Below are 24629 nucleotides of genomic sequence, written 5' to 3'. Positions count from 1 at the left end.
CAAATTAATGGACTTTTGCTGATTAAGATTGAAAATTGAAGCTTTATTATTTGGTAAAAATGAGACATGAGATAAAGAGATTTTGGTTGAAATATTAGACATGGTGTTGAGATATTGAAAACATTTGTACTTGTCAAAAAAAGTAATTTCTTTTTTTTAATTCTTTTTTTATTGAATATATTTTTATATCCCCTCCATTTTCCCCTCGTTTTTCACTTTTTCTCTTATTTATATTTTTCTTAATTTTTATTAGTTTATTATCTCTGTATTTTAAAACTTCAATAAAAACGTTATCAGAATTTCTCAGCTGGCCTGCAAATGCCCAATTATGACTACTTTTCTTTTCAACTAATTATGTAGGCAATTGTTTCTCAACCTTTGCCACGCTGGCTGTGGAATTATGGGAGTTGAAGTCCATAAATGCTAGCTAGGGAATTATGGGGATTGAAATCCATAAATGCTACCTGGGGAATTATGGGAGTTGAATGTTGCTTTTATCAGATTGACTCCCGTGGGGGCATTGCTGACTACATGTTGTGTGAACCAGTCTGTGTGTGTGTGTGTGTTATTGTCTGGATTGGCAAATTGCTGACAGAGCTTTGGGAGGCTTTAGATGTGGATTTACACCCTTTGGGGATTTTCAACCTTGGCAACTTTTAAGAGGCGTGAACTTCAGCTCCCAGAATTCCCCAGTCAGCCATGATGGGCTGGGGAATTCTGGGAGTTGAAGTCCACGCTTCTTAAAATGGCCAAGGTTGAGAAACTCTGGTTTAAATCAATTAAATCCACTGCTGCTTGTTCAAACTAGAAAACGTCATCATAGAAAAGCAGAGCTGGATTATTAGGAAAATGGTACCTAAAATGCTTGCATAGATTTTTCTCCACTTTTCTGGCAGTTGAAGGGGATGCTATATATAGGGAAAATAGGATAGTGTCCCACTTTGCAGGGTTTTTGTCAGGGTGAGATGCATGAACCGCTTCAAAACCTCTAAAAGGAGCCAATAAAATATATGTTTAATATAACAAGGAAAAAGATCGAGGGTAGGAAACCCATTTATTTACTTTTCTATGACCAAAAAAAAAAAAAAAGGAATTGTGGAATTTAGGGGATATATGACATCCATCATCCTTAAAAAAAAAACATTTTTGAACAGGGACCGTTTCAGTCATACATTTCATTTATTATTAGATTTATTTTATTTCATGTATTTATTATTAGACTTCTAGGCGTCCCATCTCGCTGAGGCACCCTGAAGTAGCTTAGCTTGCAAATTCATTGGAGGTGGAGAGAATTAAATTATTCTATACATTCCAAAAAGAAAAGTAAAATTAAAGTTGATTTAGGGGCAAAAAAAAAAGTAGCAAGAGGCTCCATTGGTTAATCCCTACTGCCATCTGGTGGGTGGTTAAAGAATCGCAAGGGGGGATGAGACTGACCAATGGGAGACGTTGAAAAGCAGAGATGAGGTCATCCAATCTCAGATTTTTGCATTTTGCAACTGAAAGTGGTATAATCCATTGTGTGTTTCCGAAGGAGAAAAACATTGTTTAATGGCAGGACGTCTATTTTAGTGCAATATTTCCCAAATTCAACCACCACCAATCTCAGGAAGGTTTAGTCTTAATTCTGGTCAGCCAGAGACTCATATCTTAATTGCTGCAATATTGGGGTATTTTATCATCTATGGCAGCTTGTTCCACACTAATTTAAAAAAAAAAGAAAGAATAGCAGAGATCTAGCGATTCCCAATCTTTTGAATCTTAATTCTCCCCGGTTAAAAAACAATCAGAACAGAACAGAATCTCAGAGTTGCTTAAAAACACAACCGGGTGGAAACTAATCAAGGAGAAAAACAACCTAAAACTGAGAAATTTCCTGACAGAATAATTAACCAGTGGAACAACCAGAGGTCTTCCAGTCCACCCCCCTACTCAAGCAGGAAACCTATCCCATTTCAGACAAATGGCTGTCCAGTCTCTTCTTTAAAACTTCCAGTGTTGGAGAATCCACAACTTCTGGAGCCAAGTTGTTCCACTGATTAATTGTTCTCACTGATAGAAAATTCCTCCTTAGTTCTAGGTTGCTTCTCTCCTTGATCAGTTTCCATCCATTGCTTTCTTGTTCTTGCCTTCTCGTGCTTTGGAGAATAGCTTGACTCCCTCTTCTTTGGGGCAGCCCCTGAGATACTAGAAGACTGCTATCATGTCTCCCCTAGTTTCTTCTTTTCATTAAACTAGCCAGGCCCAGTTCCTGCAACTGTTCTTCCTATGTTTTAGCCTCCAATCCCCTAATCATCTTTGTTGCTCTTCTCTGCACTCTTTCTAGCATCTCAACATCTTTTTTTTTATATTGTGGCGACCAAACCTGCATGCATTCGCTTCCATCCATTTCTTCTTCTTGTCCTGCCTTCAGGTGCTTTGGAGAATAGCTTGTCTCCCTCTTCTTTGGGGCAGCCCCTCAAATATTGAAAAACTGTTATCATGTCACCCCTAATCTTAGAATTAGAATTCTAGTAATTCTTAATTAAAAACCTTTTCGTGAAATCTTGCCTGACTTGAAGTTCTGGAGAATGGAAAGAAGCGTTAAAGAGAATTTTGGTCGATTCTTATAAAAAGGGTTGCCCTTGTGGACATGTTTACAACTAGGGGTGGAGTGGGGGTTGCTTACTCCACAGTGCAACGCAAAACACACACATACAGGTAGTCCTCGACTTATGACCACAATGGGGACCCGAATTTCCATTGCTAAGCGAGGCGGTTTGTTCAGCGAGTTGGGCCAGATTTTATGACGTTTTCTGCCCTGGCTGTGGTGAGAGCGAATCACAGCAGTTGTTAAGCGAATCACATGGTTGTTAAGTGAATCCTGCTCTCCCCCCTCCCCATTGACTTTGATGGAAGCTGGCTGGGAAAGTTGCAAATACTGGCCGCAGGACACTGCAACAAATGCCAGTTGCCCAGTGCTTGAATCTTTGTAAGGACCAGCTGTAATTCTTTTTTTAGTGCCGAGGTTAACTTCAAAGTTACTAAACGAATGGTTGTAAATCGAGGACTCATTTCCTGGCTCTGTTTATCTGCTATTGGCTTGCCCTGTCAGCGTTTATGGTTCTGTATTCAGGTTATTGTTTCCAGTTTGTTTATCTGGTGTTAATCCCTGCTTATCTGAAGATTGATTGCATTGTTTGGCTTTCTTTTTGCACTTTTTTGGTTGCCTCTTTTGAATGGTAGGTCAATATAAACAGAGCAAACTCCGCTCCCTTCTAGCACTGATGATGTTCCCTAGTTGGGTCACGAAACGTCTGCAAGAAAATCACCGAGCTCAGAGACCACCAAGGAGCCCCATGGTCCTCCTCTTCCTCCCGCTCCATTCCATGAACCTCACTCCCTTCTAGCACTGACGATGTTCCCTAGTTGGGTCATGAAAACGTCTGCAAGGAAGCAGCCAAGCTCAGAGACCACCAAGAACCCCAGAAGTGGGTCCGCGGCATGCCAAAGACCAGGCCATGCAAACAAGCAAAGCCCCATCCATGGGATACAGGCGGCACGCAAAGCCGTCTCCTCCATCCGGTCCATGGAAAATCCTCTCTCCACAGTCCTTGGTGCCCCAAAAAGTCAGGAGCCGCTGCTCTAAACCAGGGCCTGGAGGAAGAATCAGGGGATTCAAGAGTTTTTGAACATGGCTTGTGCAGGAGGGGCTATGTTGGATATAGATGTCCATAGGGAGGTTAAAAAAAAAACTCAAAATGGCAGCTGTAACTGGTTGTTCCAAGGGGCAAAAGCTGTAAACTTTTGACAGGGTTAATTTCTTAGGTCCCCGTTCCCGCAGCTTCATAAATGGGATCTGGATCAGGTCTACTGTTTGGCCCTACAGGCCAAGCATCAAGCAAGGGGGGTGGACTAGATGAACTCAGAAGTGCCCGCTATTGTTCTACAATTGCAAAAAAAAACAACCCATCCATTCAAATGGGTGAGGTGCTTCCCTGCCACCCAGTCGAGTTTCTGAACGCTTTGTTCTTTTTTCTTCCGCGGGTGGCCTCCTCCGTCCGTTTCAACTGCTCCGTTTTCTTTCGGACAAACCCACCAGGACTTCAGAGGGACATCGCTGGAAGCAAAGGCTTCCCTTTGCAGCAGGCCGGCCTTCTCGCTTCTCGTTCTGTTTTTTGTTTTGTTTTTTTTGAAAGAACGTTAATAAAACGCTGCCAAGAGAGCCAATCTTGAAGGCCTCTCGATTCTCTCTTGCTTTGCATGGAAATGCCGAATATCCAGAGAAGGCGGCGATCAGCTGGATCCAAGAGCCGAAATTTGCAAGCTTGTGATGAGAGACTTTCGTGGATCTCACACCCAGGTGGAAGGAGGTGTGTGAAAACATCCACCATGGAAGGACAGGAGGAAAGCAGACCCCAAAAGGACGTCAGAGTCTAGTGATTTTCAAACCTGGCCACTTCAGATGGGTGGATCCCAGGTTGCTAGCTGGGGAATTCTGGGAGTTGAAGTCCACCCGTCTTAAAGTACCCTGACAAGGGAATTATGGGAGTTGAAATGCACCCAAGTTAAAGGAAGGTGGCTGGGGAATTCTGGGAGTTGAAGTCCACCCAACCTTAAAACCTGTCAGTTTGAAAATTCTGGAAGTTTACATCCACCCATCTTGAAACATGCTGGCAGGAGAATTCTGGAAAGTTGAAGTCCATACATGTTAAAAAGCATGTTGGCTGGGGAATTCTGGCAACTGAAGTCCACCTATCTTGAAGCAAGCTGGCTGTTAGGAACCTGTCCACCAATTAGTTGGGTTGGCAATGTATAAACCAACAATGTATGTTTTGTAGCTTTAAGACAAAACCACTGTATTGATTTGTACTGTGTTCCGATTGATTGTATTGCTGATTGCCGTAAGAGGGAGCTAGAGGTCATGGCTTGTTCCCTCTGACATTCTGTTGCTATCTAAGCTGTGCTTATACTTTGATATCTTTGTTTACTGTAAATGACAAAGGCAACCGGTAAGAAGACTTTGTAATAGGATATTCTTTGGACTGTTAAATGTATATGACCTGGTCCGTTTATTGGACTGTTTCTTAATTATTTCTTAAAGTAAACTTTAACTCAATTCAGTGTTGCTGTGTGTGGCTGAATAATTATTCATAACTACTCTCATAATCGTTTCCCTGTGCATATCCTTGTTACTCAAGGGTTATTCTGTACATATCGTAACACTGGCTACGGAATTCTGGGAGCTGAAGTCCATGCATCTTAAAGCACCCTGACTAGGGTATTCTGGGTGTTGAAAATCCACCCATCTTAAAATGGCCGAGTTTTAAGAAACACTGCTCCCCAAAATCCATTTTGTCCTCTGCTTTTTCCCCATTCCCTTTCAAACTGTACATTTTTAATCTTTTTTTCTTCTTCCGAGTACCGTGCCCACCCACTTAACACCTGAGTTTGTCCAGCCTGCCCACGCAAGAATGAATGCTGGCCAAACTAAATACAGATAAACCTCAACTTACAACCGTTCAAAGTGGGGAAAAAGTGACTTATGACCGTTTTTCCACACTTGCAACCATTGCAGCATCTCTACGGCTGTGTGGTCATAATTCAGATGCTTAGCAACTGGTTTATATTTATGACGGGTTGAAGAGTCCCCTTTTGTGACCTTCTGTCAAACCAAGTCAATGGGGGACACCAGATCCACTTAACAACCATGGGACTAATTTTAACAGCTGTGATTCCCTTAACAATGGTGGAAAGAAAGACCATAAAACGGGGCAATACTCGCTTAACAACTATCTTGTGTAGTGACAGAAATGTTCAGCTCAATTGTGGTTGTAAGTCAAGGACTTCCTGTATTTACCTGTCCTTCGCGGAAAACTTTCCAGATCATCGTTGATCGGCTGCCCCAAAGATTTTTCCCATCAGCTCAATACAGTAAGATTTATTATTTGTGGAAAAATGGAATGTTTCCTGCGAAACAACTGAGTGGTATCCCGGTATGAACATACCCAGAGCCGGGGAGGAAACATACACACACACAAACATACACACACACACACCCAAAGGAAGAAAAAAAAACCACGGTTAAGTTCACAACATCTGCAAGCTACTGTGGTGGGAATTCTGTTTCAGCAACAACAGTTCAAAGGCCGTATAACCAGGGGAGCAAAATTCCACAGCGTGGGCCACAGCGTTGTGACGGAAAAGGAGAAAAACAAAATCTTCAATAACGGCGAGCGAAACGTGGGTCGCCCGGCGAGGTTGTTCTATCCTGGCTTGCAAAACCGCCTGGCATGCTGGGTGCCTGCGCAACTGGGTTCTGCGATCCGCCTTGTACAAATTCTCCACGCCTGTGTGGACAAAAAAAAAGAAAGAAGAAAAAAGAACAACTGCTTTAGTTCTGAAGTCTCTCTCTCGCTTTCCTTTAGACCTTTAGGGGTAGTCAACCTTTTTTTATACCCTACTGCCCACTTTTGTATCTCTGTTAGTCATAAAGTCTTCTCTAACCGCCCACCGGTTCCACAGTAATGGTGATTTATAAAGTAGGGGACAAAACCGCTACCGCCCACACCATGAAAGCTGGAACGCCCACTAGTGGGCGGTAGGGACCAGGTTGACTACCACTGCTTTAGACCAAGGGTCTTCAAACTTGGCAGCTTTAAGACTTGTGGACTTCAACTCCCAGAATTCCTGAGCTGGCATGACTGGAGGAGGAATTCTGGGAATTGAAGTCCACAAGTCTTAAAGCTGCCAAGTTTGAACACCCTGGTCTAGCATAGGGTCTTCAACGTCGGCCATTTTAAGACTTGTGGACTTCAACTCCCAGAATTCCTGAGCTAGCATGACTGGAGGAGGAATTCTGGGAGTTTCAATCTAACAGTTGAACACCCTGGTCTAGCATAGGGTCTTCAACGTCGCCATTTTAAGACTTGTGGACTTCAACTCCCAGAATTCCTGAGCTAACATGACTGGAGGAGGAATTCTGGGAGTTGAAGTCCACAAGTCTTAAAGCTGCCAAGTGTGAACACCCCTGGTCTAGCATAGGGTCTTCAACGTCAGCCATTTTAAGACTTGTGGACTTCAACTCCCAGAATTCCTGAACTAGCATGACTGGAGGAGGAATTCTGGGAGTTGAAGTCCACAAGTCTTAAAGCTGCCAAGTGTGAACACCCCTGGTCTAGCATAGGGTCTTCAACGTTGGCCAATTTAAGACTTGTGGACTTCAACTCCCAGAATTCCTGAGCTAGCATGACTGGAGGAGGAATTCTGGGAGTTGAAGTCCACAAGTCTTAAAGCTGCCAAGTTTGAACACCCCTGGTCTAGCATAGGGTCTTCAATGTCGGCCATTTTAAGACTTGTGGACTTCAACTCCCAGAATTCCTGAGCTAGCATGACTGGAGGAGGAATTCTGGGAGTTGAAGTCCACAAGTCTTAAAGCTGCCAAGTTTGAAGGCCCCTGCTTTAGATGAGGATGAATTGACAGGTCGGTCTAGCAGTGAAAGGACCAGACTAGAAACCTGCAGGTGGGGAGTTCTAGTCCAGTGGTGGTGAACCTTTTCGGCACCGAGTGCCGAAACAGGAGCACGTGCACATCCAAAAGGCACCAAGCGCCGAAATGCGTGTGTGCACGCGCACACGTCAGAAACCGGAAGAGCAGCTCTCGGTGCACGCATGCTGCCTCCATGCACACATGCACGTTAGAAGCCAGAAGACCAGGTAGCCGGCCCGCGTGCGTGTGCCATAACCTGGAAGATCAGTGGGTTACGGCTAGAGTGCCCGGAGAGATGACTGCATGCCACTTTCGGCACATGCGGCATAGGTTTGCCATCACGGTTCTAGTCCCACCTTAGGGACTAGAAGCGGAGTGACTCTTAGTCAATCATCAGGAGACTGTGAGTTCTAGTCCTGCCTTAGCATGGAAACAAGCAGGGTGACTTTGGGCCAATCAACAGGAGACGGTGAGTTCTAGTTCTGCCTTAGATAAGGAAATTGGCTGGGTGACCATTAGGTGATGAGTTCTGGTCTAGACTAGATCTACCCAGCAACCATTCTTTATATGTTTTAGCCTCCAGGCCCCTAATCCTCTTTGTTGCTCTTCTCTGTACTTTTTCTAGAGTCTCAACATATTTTTTTACATCGTGGCGACCAAAACTGGCTGCAGTATTCCAAGTGTGGCCTTACCTTCAAGGCCTTATAAAGTGGTATTAACACTTCAGGTGATCTTGATTCTCTCTGTTTATGCAGCCTGGAACTGTGTTGGCTTTTTTGGCGGCTGCAGCACACGGCTGGCTCCTATTGAAGTGATTATCCACTACGACTCCGAGATCCCTCTCACAGTTACTACTATTGAGTGAGGTACCACCTATCCTACGCCTGTGCATTTTTCTTGCCTAAATGTAGAACCTCACTTTTTTCACTATTGAATTTCACGTTAGTTAGCGCCCAGGGTTAGAAATCTTCTCTCGCTGGAATGAAGTATTTTTGCAACATCCCAGACTGCACATCCCTAAGCTAACTTCAAAACATTTGGAGCACATCAGGGAGCCAATTTGTGCCCGAGACAGGCAGCTGGATGGGCCCATTTGCTGAGAGTAAAACTACAAAGCATTTAAAAAGTAATTTCAAGTTGCAATGAGAATGAGACGATTTAATAGCACATTTCAGGACGATTTTAAAACGATGTATTTCCTAAGCAAACTTGCATCCCCAAAAACATACTATTCCGAAATCTGTCCCACTTAAAAGGTGCTTTTCTCTCAGCCTGGATCCTTTTCCTCCAAAATTCTGGATTAACCATCGCCCTTCTCTTTCCAGTTAAAAAAAAAAATGACAGCATTTTTGGCCTGTTTGGTATATACTAAAATAAACCATACCAGTGTAAATGAAAGCCAGGCCATCAGAGTTAAATGATGGGCAACTTGAGAACGGAACAATGTTTCCACCCCCAGATAGGAAATATTAATATTCAATGTGCCCTATCATAACAGAATCACAGAGTTGGAAGGGACCTTGGAGGTCTTCTAGCCCAACCCACTGCTCAAGCAGACTTTACTGGAGGCTAAAACATATGAAGAACGGTATTACCCCATCAGATAAATCATCATTCATGAGCAACCTAGTTTGCACTTGGAGAAACCCAGCGAGGTTAAGAGTGACCCTGAAGGTCTTTAGGGCAAGGCCACTAAGCACCCCCATAATTTTCCCATACAGGTAGTCCTCGACCTACGACCACAATCGAGCCCAACATTTCCACTGCTAAGCAAGAGTTCAGCCCGTTTTACGACCTTCCTTGCCACCGTTGTTAAGGGTAAAATCCCTGCGGTTGTTAAAGTTAGTCAGGCGGTTAAGGGAATCCGGCTTGCCCATTGATTTGGCTTGTCAGAAGGTTGCAAAAGGGGATCACATCACACACACACACACACACACACACACACACACACACACACACACACACACACACACACACCAGGCCACTGCGACTGTCATTAAAAAATTAACCAGTTGCCGAGCGTCCGAATTTTGATCCCGTGATCGTGAGGATGCTGCAACGGGCATTAAGTGTGGGAAATGGACACAATGGACACCCCCCCTTTTTTTCAAGTGCCGTTGCAACTTCAGAAAGTCGCTAAGGGAATAGTAAGTTGAGGACCACCTCCAGCACCCTAATATTACTTTAGCACCCTACCTCCAGCACCCTAATATTCCTCCTCCAGTCATGTTAGCTCAGGAATTCTGGGAGTTGAAGTCCACAAGTCTTAAAAGTTGCCAAGGTTGGAGACCCCTGCTTTAGCACAAAACATATGAGGGGTGGGGCACATCTTGGTTGTACTTTTGTATGGGGGGGGGGGAAAATCAACCTTTTTCTGGCTGCATGCAGAAATGAACTTTCTTCAAGCAGGCTTCTTGGGGGAACAGGATGTGAGATAAAAATAGGGAGACAGGAATAGAAATAAAGGAATCTTTTATTGATACTCACCCTGGTATTTCTCCTCTGTTCATTACGTGGCTGGGCCCGGCCTGGCTAGGAACATTCCGCTCTCCGCCTAACAAGCCGAAATAAGAGCAAGGAATAGGAGTTTACTGTAGCGAATGCATCCGCCCATCGTTATTGAGGAACACAACTTGCAAGGGTTTTTAAAAGCTGTGACACGTGCGGAGGGTATTTCTGTGGACCCCAAAACCCATGGGGCTCCACCAGTTATGCCTGACCCAAAGACCCAGCTTGGCCTCTTGAGAACACAAAGAGGCTGCTATGGGGTCCTTCAGGGACTCTGAGGTTGGGGTTTTCCTGGGAGACACTTCATGACTCAGTGCTAGAAGAGAGTGGGGTTTGTGGAGAGGAGGAGGAGGAGGAGGAGGAAGACTGTGGGGTCCTTGGTGTTCTCTGAGCTTGGTTGTTTTTTTTTGCAGACCTTTCATGACCCAACTAGGTAACATCATCAGTGCTACTAGAGAATGGGATTGGTGGAGAGGAAGAGGGGAGGAGGAGGAGGTGGGGAAGGGAGGAATGTGAGGTTGGACTGTTGGTTGCTGTCTGAGCTTGGTTGTTTTCTTGCAGCCATTAGCCAACTAGAAGGGAGAGGGGTTTGCTCTCAGTTTATACACAAGTGACTTGCCCTGTCAGTGTTGGTGGGAGTATTCTTGGCGGTTCCTTGATTAGACGGTTATAGACCAAACCCCATGTTCTCATTTAGCGCTGCTGATGTTACCAAGGGTGCAGCCAAACCACACAAGCTTGGCGTGCACAACCCTGAGCTGCAGATGTTCTCTTCTATCAGTACAGGAGCTGCCTTTTCAAGAATAGGCCAGATCCTTTCGTCTCAGGCAGGGAAAGGGGCCACCGCCGAATCAAACCTTGTCCAAGTCCGTCTAGGAAGAAAGCCAGGGTTTTACCTTGCCATCGATCATGGTCCATCTCTCTGTCTGCACTCCCTGTCCAGGAGCGATCTTGATGCCCCTCCAGCTTCCGGCTGTGATCTCCCCAGTGTCTCCCTTCTCTGAGGGCAGGGAGGGAGAGGGGGGGAAGAGAAAAAAAAAACCTAGCTGTTTTTTCAAATCTCTCGGTGTTTTCAAAAATGTTTTTACTGCTTTAATTGTAGCATGTTTTTTGATGTGTAAGTCGCCCCGAGTCATTTTGAGGTGAGCAGATATAGAAAATGGGGGGGGGAGATAGATAGGGAGGGTGGGAGAGGGAGATAGATAGGGAGGAGGGAGGGGGGGGTGGGAGGGAGAGATGATAGGGAGAGGAGATGGGGAGGAGAGAGGGTGGGAGAGATGATAGGTAAAGAGAGAGGGAGGGAGAGAGAGAAGGAAGGAGAGAGAGGGGGAGGAAGGGAGAGAGGGAGGGAGATAGAGATAGAGATTTGTTTCCCCATCAATATAACCAACTGGGCAACTTCACCGCATGTAACCTAACTTCACACAGTGCACTAAGCTACAATTTCATTTCATAGGTTCGAGTTTATGGCAAATACCTGTTTAAATTATCATTACTGTCAGAGGTTTACATTATGGATCAACATACATAACATGCATAGATACATAAAAAAAATCTAGGAAAATGTGATTCAAGTCTGGCTTTTAAAAAACAAAAAACAAATATTGCCCCCTAGTGGAACATCTCCATCGGTACAGTAGGGGCCCTTTTAAAAGAGATTGGGATTTATTTACAGGCGGTCCTCGATTTACAACGCTGACCAGCCGTGTTATTAATGTTAACCAGGGCCCTGATTGACTTAACACCTGTGTTAAGGTCATAAAATACCGACTTAATAACCGTCTTGCTTAGGAATGGAAATCTGAGGCTCCTCTGGGGTCGTAAGTCGAGGACTCCTGAGGACTCCCCTCTAATGGAGAGGGTTACAGGGGAGGGTGCAGATCCTTCAGCACCAACCATGCTGAGGATTAGAAGTTTGAAAGAACTTTATTGTCATTGTACAAGCACAACGAAACGGTGGATGCCCCCCAGCAACTGTTCGCAATACAATAAAACCACAGCACTTAAAAACGAAGACAAGAAAGACAGAGTAGCCACGTCTCCATTTGCAATTTGAGAGCGCAATATCTACGAATATACACCAAATATACATCCAACACTGACTGTAACGCTTAGCCGAGTAGAATACACAAGAGATGGGTTGTCCTGTAATATGTTATTATACATCTGAATGGGGCATTGAGATTTCACATCTTTCCACATCTTAACGAGGTAGTGACTTTGGGTTTATTTGCGGTTCGGAGGGCCCAGGGAAAGAAACTATTGGTCAGTCTAGTGGTGTGGGATTTTATTGACCTAAAACGCCGCCCAGACGGCAGCAGGTCAAAAAGATCATTGCCAGGGTGTGAGGGGTCTTCTATGATGGCCTTGATTCTGCTTTGGCAGCGGGACCTGGCTAAGTCTTCCAGGGAGGGCAGAGGGCAACCAGTGATCTTTTGAGTTGTGTTTATCACCCTCTGCACAGTTTTCCTGTCCTCAGCTGTGGAGCCTGCGTACCACACACCCAGACAATATGTCAAGAGTGCTCTCCATAGAGGCTTTATAGAAAGCCAGCAACAGCTTCTTATCCAGATTGTTCTTCCTGAGAACCCGCGGGAAGTGCAGCCGCTGCTGAGCCTTCTTCACTATGGCCTTGGGGTTAGGGGACCAGGAGATACCAGCTGAAATATGGACGCCAAGGAATCTGATCGTAGGGACGATTTCCACTCGTTCTCCGTTGATGATGAGTGGGGCGTGGTCCTGTCCATGTTTCCTGAAGTCCATAATCAGTTCTTTGGTTTTATGGACATTCAGTGACAGATGGTTCTGTGAACACCAGATATAGACAGGTTCTCTAACTTCTGGCCGTCTTCCTTCCTGGAGGCTAAAATATACTTTTAAAAAACGTTTGCTGGAACTGGGTTTGATGAAGAGAAGGACCAGGGAGGACATGATAGCAGCCTTCCAATATTTGAGGGGCTGCCCCAAAGAAGAGGGAGACAAACTATTCTCCAAAGCACCAGAAAGCAGGACAAGAAGCAATAAGGATGGAAAACTAATCAGGAAGAGAAGCAACCTAGAACTAAGGAGGAATTTCCTGACAGTGAGAACAATTAACCAGTGGAATAGCTTGCCTCCAGAAGTTGTGAATGCTCCAACATTGGAAGTTTTTAAGAAGAGATTGGACAACTATTTGTCTGGAATAGCATAGGGTCTCCTGCTTGGACTAGGCGACCTCCAAGGTCCCTTCCAACTCTGTTGTTCTATTATTCTGTTAAGAAGCAAAGGATGGAAACTAATCAAGAACAGAAGCAACCTGGAACTAAGGAGAAATTTCCTGACAAGAGGAATTATTACTCCGTGGAACAATTTGCCTCCAGAAGTTTTAAATGCTCCAACACTGGGAGTTTTTAAGAAGGGATTGTATAACCATTTGTCTGAAGTGGTATAGGGTCTCCTGCCTGAGCAGGGGGCTGGACTAGAAGACCTCCAGGGTCCCTTCCAACTCTGTTCTTCTATTCTATGCTGCCCTGATTCCTAATATTTGAATTCACAAGGAATTGATCTTCTGGCTGGCTACACCAGCTCTGGAATAGTCAAGTCAACGGTTATCTCTCCTCAATGGTTCAGTCTCCATCCCCAGCACACCGTATCCAGGCAGCCAAAGCCCAGGTTGGCATAAACAGGTAGTCCTCCACTTACAATGGTTCGTTTAGTGACCGTCTGAAGTCACAACGGCACCGAAAAAAAGTGACGCATTGCTTTTTTTTTCACACTTAACGATGGGACGCAGCATCCCCCATGGTCACATGATCAAAATTCAGACGCTGGGCATCTGACTCGTAGTTATGACAATTGCGTGAGCCCCTTTGGCAACCTTCTGATGAGCGAAGTCAAGGGGCGGGGAGACAGATTCACTTAACGACCGCGTCACTAACATAATAACCGCAGGGATTCACTTAATAAATGGTGGCAAGAAAGGTCATAAAGTCATTTTATAAAATGTCATATGCGACATAGCCAACAGGACTCCTGAACTCCATTGTGTGGTCGTAAGTCGAGGATTTCCTGTATGCGTGTACCCCTTTCTTTTTCTTTCTTTCTCCAGAAAACATGGATGAAAGGCACCTCCTTCCTCTTTAAATCAACTCACCGGGATTGAGGAGGTAAACCTCGGCCTCTGGTCAGCCTCCGCTCTGACCCGTAACCCGCCCAGCCATCCCGGGAATGGCGATCGTGGGGGGCGTGCCTCTCGTCGGGATAGTGCTGAAAGAGAGAGGCCACAACATCAGGTTACCAAGCTTCTCAACGCTAAATGTTCCCGTCTTAAAAGGACAGCTCTGTTTTAAGGTGTAAGGGGGAAGCAGGGGTTAGAAGGCAGCATTGCAGACTCTGCCCACAGCCCGGAGTTCGGCCCTGATGGGGCTCAAGGTTGACTCAGCCTTCCGTCCTTCCAAGGTGGGTAAAATGAGGACCCAGATTGTTGGGGGCAAGAGGCTGATTCTGTAAACTGTTTATAGAGAGGGCTGTAAAAGTACTGTTAAGTGGTATATAAAGTCTAGGTTCTATTGCTAATGTATTATAATTATGATTAATATTATTAGTTTCTTCCACCACTGGGGACACTTTGGCCTTTTCTTTCCACATCATCCCCAGTTCCTCCTTCAGGCCCCAATACTTCACCAGTTTCTGCTATTCCTTCTTCCGGAGGTTGCTCTCACTTGGCATGGCTGCATCTGGCACTAGTAATAGTGATGTAGTTGGTATCGATCTGTCTGCCTATCTTATCTTTATCTTATCTCTCCTCCCTCTTACCTATCTCTATCTTTCTATCTATCCATCCATCTCTCTCTCATTTCTCTTATCTCTCTCTCCTCTCTTTCTGTCTATATTTATGTCTACTTATCTATCTAATCTATCTCCTATCTCTCTATCCATCCATCTCTCTTCTCTTCTCTCTCTTCTCTATTTCTATATCTATCTCTTATCCCTCTTCTCTTATCTAACTATAGATAGATAGATAGATGATGATGATGGCAGATGAGATTCTGCCGAAACGTTGCTACAACTTTAAAAGCACAACTATAATGACGTGGGAAAATACCCGAACAAAGCTGAATACTCTCTCTCTATATATATATATATATATATTCTTAAGTTTTTGCGGGTACTTACATGTATGGTATTCAGCTTTGTTCGGGTATTTTCCCACGTCATTGTAATTGAGCTTTTAAAGCTGTAGCAACGTTTCGGCAGAATCTCATCTGCCATCATCAGGCTTCTGTATTGTGTTCGTCTGTAAGTCAGACTTTTACAGTTGTTTCAGTTTTAAATTTGGGGCTAGCCTACTGCTGTGCCAGAATGGTTTTTTCTTCATCCTGATTGGTTGGGAGTCTGGGTCTGTGTTTATTGGTCTTGGAGTTTTCTGTGTTCTGCTTGATTGGTGTTTCTAATATCTTCTGTCTGTTTTGTGGCTTTTTTTGTGTCTTGATTGGCTGGCAACATTGTGTTTCTGTATTGGAGGCTTTTAGTGTAGCTTGGCTCCGAGTAAGTGGACGGCTATCATTTGTTAGGAAGCTAGGTTTCATCTGGGTGCCTGGTTGGGGTGTGTTTGAGCTGGAGGTATCAGGGGGGATCTGTTTGTGCCCAGGTGTTTGCCTGGCTAGTGGTGTGGAGATTTTTTTGTTTGTGAGTGCTAGTGAGGAAGTGTGTTCCAGCTTTTTTACTGCACTTTTGTGTTCATCCAGGCGGGTACTTATTCTTCTATTATAAATTATAAATAGAATTATAAATAGAAGAATAAGTACCCGCCTGGATGAACAGAAAAATACAGTAAAAAAGCTGGAACATACTTCCTCACTAGTCCAACACATGAAAGCCACAGATCATAGCATCAACTTCAATGGTACCAAAACCCTAGCCACTATAGAAAACCCCAGCCACATAATTATCAGAGAAGCCATAGAGATTGAAAAAAAGGCCTGAAAGCATGAATAGAAGAGATGATTCCACCAGACTGTCAATCATTTGGAAGCCTGCACTCACAAACAAAAAAATCTCCACACCACTACCCAGGCAAACACCTGGGCACAAACAGATTCCCCCTGATACCTCACGGGTCGCGGGTATTTGTATGTGGATCTTTGGTTATTTGGGTTTTCTCCCGTGTAAAATGGTGTGTCCTAGGGAGCCATTGGATTTTTTGTATACTAAGACATCTAGGAAGGGAAGTTGATTGTTAGCTTCTGGTGAATTGTATTTTGGGGTGTAGGCTGTTGAGGTGTGTGATATATATTTGTTTTCTGAAGTTTTCGCGGGTATTTGTTTGTGGATCTTTGGTTATTCGGGTTTTCTCCCGCGTAAAATTGGAAGTATCTAGGCGACGTTTCGACGAAGTCTGATTCATCATCTTCAGGCTTGTGTCTTCAGCTTTGTGCTTCTTGGAGTGAGGATGATGAAGCCTGAAGATGATGAATGAGACTTCATCGAAACGTCGCCTAGATACTTCCAATTTTACGCGGGAGAAAACCCGAATAACCAAAGATAGATAGATAGATAGATAGATAGATAGTTAGTTAGATAGATAGATAGATAAAATCTATTTATCTATCTCCATCTTTCTATCTGTACATCTATCTTTATCTATCTATCTTTCTATCTATCATATCTATATCTATATCCATATCTATCCATATCCATATCCATCCATCTGAGTGTGTCCTTGATTTACAATCATTAGTTTAGTAGAAGAACCAGGGTGGCGCAGTGGTGAGAATGCAGTATTGCAGGCTGTCTCTGTCCACTGCCAGAAGTTTGATGCTGACCATCCCAAGGTTGACTCAGCCTTCCATCCTTCCAAGGTTGGTAAAGTGAGGACCCGGATTGTTAGGGGGCCATATGCAAATAATGCTTCTTCATTGTGAACCACCCAGAGAGTGCAGTAAAGTCCCATGGGGCGGGTGTATATCAACTTAAATGCTTTTGCTAAATGCTAGCTATGTCTTTGGGGAACTTGTCAGTGGGCCATGAAGCTGAGCGCAGAAGCCAACTCCTCTACCAAAAACATTTAAAAAAAAAAAACCTTCTGTAGTTACTGAGTTCGGAATAAATTGCGATCCTGAAAGCCAATGTCTGTAAACAAACCTAACTTGGATGAGGAGCACACATGGTCCTTAACTAATTTCTCCTGTCGGCGTGGTGTGAAAAAAGACCATGCAGGAGAGCAGCCCGCATAAACTCAGAAGCAGGCGTCTAAAGACTAAATAGAGGTAGTCCTCGACTTACAAACACAATGGAGCCCAATGTTTCCATAGCTAAGTAAGATACTTAATTGAATTTTGCCCCATTTTATGATCTTTCTTGCCACAATTGTTAAGCAAATTGCCGCAGTTGTTAAGTTAGTCACACGGTTGTTAACTGAATCTGGCTTCCCTGTTAAGCTTGCTGGTCAGAAGTTTGCAAAAAGGGGATCATATGACTCTTGGACACTGCAACCATCATAAATATATATAAGTGGTTGCCAAGCACCCGAATTTTAATCACATGACCATGGGGATGGCTGCAATGGTCGTAAGTGTGAAGAACGGTTAAGTCTCTTTTTTTCTGTGCGGTTGTAACTTCAAACGGTCACTAAATGAACTGTTGTAAGTCGAGGGCTGCCTGTAAAACTAGCTTGTTCAAAAAAGGTAAACTTGGGAATGATGGGTGTGGCCTCTACTTTCCCTTCCTTTGATGGATGATGGACAACAGTTCGAGCGAGCTCCTGTAGTCCACATCTTTGGGCTTCAGATGTGTCCCTTAGAACAGGGGTCCCCAACCACCGGTCCGCGGACCGGTACTGGTCCGTGGAACAAGTCCTACCGGGCCGCTGGTTTGCTGGGCGCCGCCATCTTTTTTTGATGAAAAAGTGCTTTCGGTGAGCTTTTCCGGGTAGAAAGCTCACCGGAAGCACTTTTTCATCAAAACAAGATGGCGGCGCCCAGCTAATGCCGGTACCGGGCCGCGCCATAAAAAAGGTTGGGGATACTGGGCCGCGGCATAAGAAAGGTTGGGGATCACTGCCTTAGAAAGTGCGAGTCCTAAACTCTCATAAACAACTGGGCAGTTTTTCAGCAACACAAAATTAAAAGTTAACAATTCACACTACCGATAAAGCCAAACATACCTGTCCATCTCGGTCTGGCACCATTCTTGAACTTTCTCTCCTAGAAGGAGAAAAGGAAATTATCCACCATGCAGGAATATGAATCAGAAATTAAAATAATTATGAAGTTTAGGCCGGAGGCCTCCAACCTTGGCAACTTTTAAGGCTTGTGGACTTAAACTCTCAGAATTCTGGGAGTTGAAAGTCCACAAGTCTTAAAATTGCTAAGGTTGGAGACCCCTGGTTTTGGACGATTCCAGCCGCCTTGACCCCATGCAGAAAAAAATATAAATAGGTATCTTTATAAAGGTGCAGATGCCCTTTATTTTCTACCTTGTCGATGAATGATGGTTAACACCAATTGGAACCACTCCTAGTGATTTTCACCTCCCCAATACATGCGCCAGGATTACCGTGATGAGATGAGGGTTTAATAAATGTATGGCTACGTTGATGCTCTTGGATGTCTCAGTCATTTTCAATTCTCTTCAGGCTTCAGGGTTGAGCCTCCAGGCTAGCAAACTTGTTCCTGGTTTGTTTTGTGTTTTGAGAGCTTTGAGGTAGAAGCTACCTACCTGTCCCCAAAGTGGTCATGGTATCGGCTACGATCTCTGTGGTCGAAGCTGTGAAAGCGATCCTGACGGCTGAAGTCCGAATGGTATCGGTCATCCATGGCCATCCGCTTTGGTTCCGGCCAGTAGCCGTCATCCCGCCTGCAAAGAGTCCAGATTCAAAAAGTTATCAGCGCTCCGGTTACCGTTTCGGCCATTTATTTATATATAGATTTATATGCTTATTAGAAGCTTAGCGTTGTCTTTATTAGCCCTTTTAAGTAACTCAATACAGCAAGCGTACGTAATACTCCTTCCTTTCTCTCCACAACACTCCTGGTGAAGTGGGTTGGGCCGAGAGAGAGGGACTGGCTCAAAGTCATCCAATCAGCTTTCATACAGAGCAACAGAGTTGGAAGGGACCTTGGAGGTCTTCTAGTCCAACCCCCTGCTCAAGCCATTCCAGACCAAAGGCTGTCCAGTCTCTCCTTAAAACCTTCCAGGGATGGAGCACCCCACAAATTCTGGAGATAGCTCAATTCCACTGATTAATTGTCCTGATTGTCAGGAAATTTCTCCTTATTTGCTTCTCTCCTTCATTAGTGTCCAACCATTGCTTCTTCTCCTGACTTTGGAGGTGCTTTGGAGAAGAGCTTGACTCCCTCTTCTTTGGGGCAGCCCCTCAGATACTGGAAGACTTCTATCATGTCGCTCCTAGTTTCTTCTTTTCAGATTAGTAGACATACCTAATTCCTGCAACCGTTCTTCCTATGTTTTAGCCTTCGCTCCCCTAATCGTCTCTGTTACTCTTCTCACCTTTCTCAGAGTCTCAACATCTTGTTTGTATCATGGTGACCAGAACTGGATGCAATATTCTATGTGTGGTTTTCCCAGAGGGGGGGGTTAAATTTTTTAGCAAAAGGTTCTCTGCCCGGTTGCTGGGTGGGCGTGGCCATGGTGGGCGTGGCCTAGTTGGCCTCCTGCACCACAGTGGGGGGAGAGAGACTCCGGGGCATTCCTCGAGCCTCCAGGAGAGCGAAAACAGCCTCCCCGGGTTCCGGAGGCTCTCTGGAAGCTGGAAAGCGGGCCCATTTCTGGCCTTCCCGAACTTCCAGGAGCCCCATTTTTCGCCGTCCCTGAGCCTCCCCCGCCCTGCATTTACCTGCATCCAAAACAGGCTGTGCGGGGACTCCTGGGAGGGAGGGTGGGGAGGAGGGAGGGTGGGGAGGGCCAGCCAGAAGCGGGATTTGGGGGCTTCTCCGAACTGCACAGAATCTTAGCTAGGGACTCTCCTGAACCCCTGCGAACCCCCAGCAGCCCCACCCCTGGTCCTACCAAGGCATTATAAAGCAGTACTAAACCCTTCAACTGTTCTTGATTCTACCCCTCTGTTAATGGACTAGTTTAATAAGGTTCAGGCCAACAGATGCAGGATTTGACCAGAAAGAGCAGGGAACAATACGTCCACAAGGCAGAAAGCTTACAGAAATACACCAGGCAGGTACAGAAGCTCTGACGTTGACTCAAATGGAAAGCCCAGCCGGGCACCATGTTGGCGCTCCGACCTTACAAGCGGACTCTCTCTCTCTCTCACCTTCCGTCGTGGTAAGGTCTCCGCAAGGCCGAACGGCGGTCCTGCTCGTAGCGCAGCTGCTCCTGCTGCCGCCGTAACTCCTCCCGCTCCCAGTGGATGCGGTCCTGCTCCCTCCGCCGCTCCTGCTCGATGCGCATCCGCTCCCGCTCCAGCCGTTCCCGCTCCATCCGCTCCCGCTCCAGCCGTTGCCTCTGAAAGTGCAGCCGGTCCCGCTCCTTTTGGAGCCGCTGCCTTTCGTCCGACTCGTGGTTCTCCTGCGAGTGCTGGTCCCGCTCCTTCCGCTCCCGTTCCCTTGGGATCCCAAACGGAAAGGGAGAGGCGGTTTGCATGGGGAAGACGGCAAGGCTGAGGGTTAGCATTTTCTAAATGGTTGGCTTTCAGGATATCTGGGTGGGGAACAATGGGAACTGGTCCCTCCTCTCTGGAAGATACCATCCCTTCTGCAGTTGGTGTATACAGGTGCAGAATACAGGTAGTCCTCAACTTACAACGGTTTGCTTAGTAACCATTAAAAGTTACAATGGCACTGAAAAAAAGTGGCTTTATGATCATTTTTAGTTTAGTTTAGTTTATTGTCATTGCACCTTATAAATGAAATCAAACACCATATTCAGTGAACATTATGAGCATGGAAATAAACACAAACACACATCCTTCACCCTCCACACATTGAATTGAAATCCCCTGATATTGCATTAATATTGCACTATACAGTAGAATTCAGTGGAGTTACTGACCTGGGATGGAAGCTGTTTTTCAGCCTATTGGTCCTTGTTTTTATTATCCTGTACCATCTGCCAGATGGTCATAGTTCAAAAAAAAAAGGGGGGGGTGCCCAGGATGAGATGGATCTTTGAGAATGTTTTGAACTTTCTTAAGGCAGCAGGAGCTACAAAGCTCTTCCAAAGAGGGGAGAAGGCAACCCATGATCCTCTGGGCAATGACCTTAACCCTCTGGAGTGCTTTCCTATCTGCCCCTGTGCAATTGGCAAACCATACAGAGGTGCAGTAAGTTAAGATGCTCTCTATGGTGCAGCAGTAGAAAGTCACCAGCAGTTTTCCATTCAGTTGTTTGTTTCCTGAGAAGTCTCAAGTAAAATAATCTCTGCTGGGCCCTTTTGACCAGGGCTGCAATGTTAGCACCCAGGTCAGGTCCTCTTTTATGGTAACACTTAGAAACTTAAAACTGGCTACTTGCTCCACTCGGTTTCCCATTAAAAAAAAAAAAGGGGAGTTTTTGGCCCCCTGGAGAAAGAAGGGTTGGAAGGGGGCCCCCCCCCCCCCCCCCCCCCTGTTGGTTCGGGGGCCCCCCCCCCCCCCCCCGGCCCCCAAAAACCCCAAAAAAAAAAAAAGAAAAAAAAAAAAAAAGAAAGGAGGGGCGGCCCCCCCCCCCCCCCCCCCCCCCCCCCCCCCCCCCCCCCCCCCCCCCCCCCCCGGCGTAGGAAACCCCCAAAAAAAAACCAAACCCCAAAAAAAAAACCAAAAAAAAAAAAAAAAAAAAAAAAAAAAAAAAAAAAATTTTTTCCCCCCACCAAAACTAAAAAAAAAAAAAAAAAAAAAAAAAAAAAAAAAAATAAAAAAAAAACCACCCAAAAAAAAAAAAAAAAAAAAAAAAAAAAAAAAAAAAAAATTTTTCCTCCCAATAAAAAATTATTATATATTTTTTTTTTTTTTTTTTTTTTTTTTTTTTTTTTTTTTTTTTTTTTTTTTTTATTAAAATAAAAAAAAAAAAAAAAAAAATAAAAAAAAAAAAAAAAAAAAAAAAAAAAAAAAAAAAAAAAAAAAAAAAAAAATAAAAAAAATTTTTATTAAAAAAAAAAAAAAAAAAAAAAAAAAAAAAAAAAAAAAAAAAAAAAAAAAAAAAAAAAAAAAAAAAAAAAAAAAAAAAAAAAAAAAAAAAAAAAAAAAAAAAAAAAAAAAAAAAAAAAAAAAAAAAAAAAAAAAAAAAAAAAAAAAAGATAAGCAAGGGCTGGATTTCACACTGATGATTGTTGCAGCATCCCCATGGTCACGTAATCAAAATTGGGACGCTGGGCAACTGACTCACATTTATGACAGTTGCAGGGTCCTAAGATCATGGGATCCCCTTTTGCTACCTCCTGAACAAGCCAAGTCAGCGGGGAAGCCAGGTTCACTTCTCAACAACTGCAGCGATTCGCTTAACAATCATGGCAAGAAAGGTTGTAAAATGGGGCAAAATTTGCTTAAAGTGTCTCACTTAGCAACGGAAACTTTGGGCCCAGTTTTGGTTGTAATTTAAGGACTACCTGTATTCACATTTTCTCACTTGGCCTTGAGTGTCATGCTAAGGACCATAGTCCAAGAACAGAACAGGACTAGTCTGTGACTTGCAACTACTTGAAGTTAAAGCAATGCTGGAAAATAAGTGACTTATGATCATCCTCCCACTTACAACCGTCACAGCGTTGCCATGTTCACAAGATCAAAATTCAGGTGCTTGGCAACCAGCATGTATCTACAATGGTTGCAGCATCCTGAGCTCATGTGATCACCATTTGCAACTTCCCCAGGGGGCTTCCAACAAGTAAAGACCATGGGGTAAGCTGGATTCGCATAACGGCCACTGCAGATTTGCTTAACTGCAGTGGTTCACTTAACGACCGTGGCAAAAAAAAATTATAAAATCAGGTTGGTTCACTAAACAACCATATCGCTTAGCGACCAAAGTTCCGGTCCCAATTGTGGTTGTAAGTCGAGGATTAACTATAGAGCTTAGACAAAATGTTTCGAAATAGTTCAATTAATTCAGCACATTTTGGCTGCTGAAAAACAAGCATGGGATGAGAATAGGATCTATTAAGATCTGAATTGAGTTGACCAGTTTGAGTCGAGCTGAGCAAAACTCATGCATTAAGGTAGCTCCAAAGAAGAACCAGGCGCTCAAGAGCAGAGCTTGTGAAATCCCAAATTTAATGGACTAGAAACTCTTGCTCTGAAGAAAAGGTCTCCAAATTTGGCCACTTTAAAGACTTGAGGACTTCAACTCCCAGAATCCCCCAGCCAGAATGGCTGGCGGAGGAATTCTGGGAGTTGAAGACCCCAAGTCTTAAGTTCTGCTCTAAAGTGACACGAGCTAAATCCAAGGTTATTTTCTAGCCATGGCTAGAATGTGAGGTATTGACAAACCATTCTGGAGGACAACAGAGGCCTTCTATGTCATGAGATGTTGCTCTGAATCTAAAACCAGGAAAATCTCTATAAAATGTTTTACGGATGGCGCTTGCCACCAGCAAGACTAGCAAAAATGTTCAACAACATGTCCGCCAAATGTTGGACATGTAACCAGATCCCAGGTACTTATTATCATATGTGGTAGATGTGTATGAAAGCAAGAAAATATTGGACGAAAACACACACGTGGTTGGAAAAGATGATTAAGCAGCATATAGATTTGAAACCAGAAATATTTTTGTTAGGAATAATACCAGAAAGCTATGATAAAGGGACTATATACTTAATCTTACATGTATTGACAGCAGCAAGAATTGTATTTGCACAAATTTGGAAAAATGAGAACACCCCATCAGATGAAAATATAATTGGACTGTGCAGAGATGGATACATTGACATTGAAAGTAAAAGATAAAGGAGACAGAGACATGGAATAGATTTTATGAGTAGTTAAGAGACAAGAGGTAGAAATTAGATGAAGGAAGAGTATTGCTATGTATAAGTTAAACATAAACATTGTTTATAACTATAAGTATGCTAATATAATCATTAGGATTATAAATAAGCTAACATAATTATAAATTTGATTAAAATCATTCTGTTGTACCACTACTATTGTTATTAGCATATGTGTTACTATTTCCATTCAGTTGTTTCCCCCTCTTTTCTTTTGTAAAATGGCATACACTGTATTCAAAATGTTTATATATACATTTTAAAAAGGCCTTGGGAATGAAGACAAGTACAGATAAGAAACATTGCCTTTTTCCCCCAATTAAAAGTATGAAATTGATTTGTTTATCGCTCTTGCCTCGTATCATGGAGAAATTCTAGGTCTTACTAAAAAGCAATTAGCTAGATATAATGTTAAGAAGCATTTATGTTGCGGCCATTTAGATTTAATTTTGTTTAATGGCATGGCTGGTATTGCTTTTTCTCATTGCTCCATTGTAATCTAGGACTTTATTAGGAAGGAAAAAAGTTTCCCTTTAACAGGAAAGGAGGAGAAAAGAAACGTGAATCTAAATTGTAGCCGGCTTCAGTAACTTTTAAAGCATTAATTTTAATTAGCTTTGCTCATATAAGAAATTATATTGACTTTACGTTTACTTTTACTGGTTTATCCTGCTGGATTAAAATTTTATTTTTATTTTGTATTCTTAGGGCAAATGCTTCAGACATACCATTGCAGTC

The 24629-nt window shown here is 43.8% G+C and overlaps 1 protein-coding gene across 3 annotated transcripts in view; it reads right to left on the bottom strand.

Annotated features, from left to right (window-relative positions):
• Nucleotides 1-5905: 5905 nt before the first annotated feature.
• LOC113427683 (scaffold attachment factor B2-like) overlaps nucleotides 5906-24629 on the bottom strand; it is a 54216-nt gene continuing 35492 nt past the window's right edge. For 2 of the 3 annotated variants that reach the window (XM_087952771.1, XM_087952773.1), the window contains 7 exons: nucleotides 20244-20534; nucleotides 18674-18811; nucleotides 18120-18159; nucleotides 14109-14221; nucleotides 10873-10976; nucleotides 9956-10022; nucleotides 5906-6329 (listed from right to left, as the gene is read on the bottom strand). In XM_087952771.1, coding sequence (XP_087808897.1) covers nucleotides 6203-6329; nucleotides 9956-10022; nucleotides 10873-10976; nucleotides 14109-14221; nucleotides 18120-18159; nucleotides 18674-18811; nucleotides 20244-20534 — 880 coding nt within the window. In that variant the 3' untranslated portion in view covers nucleotides 5906-6202. The remainder of the gene's footprint in view (nucleotides 6330-9955; nucleotides 10023-10872; nucleotides 10977-14108; nucleotides 14222-18119; nucleotides 18160-18673; nucleotides 18812-20243; nucleotides 20535-24629) is intronic. The other variant, XM_087952772.1, reaches the window with a different exon arrangement.

Source organism: Notechis scutatus, chromosome 1 (genome assembly GCF_049901735.1).
Source record: "Notechis scutatus isolate UNSWTSFEM ecotype Mainland chromosome 1, rNotScu1.2, whole genome shotgun sequence".
Taxonomy (NCBI): Eukaryota; Metazoa; Chordata; class Lepidosauria; order Squamata; family Elapidae; genus Notechis; species Notechis scutatus.
The sequence above is the reverse complement of the archived record's forward strand: the minus strand, read 5'-3'. Positions and strand labels throughout refer to the sequence as shown.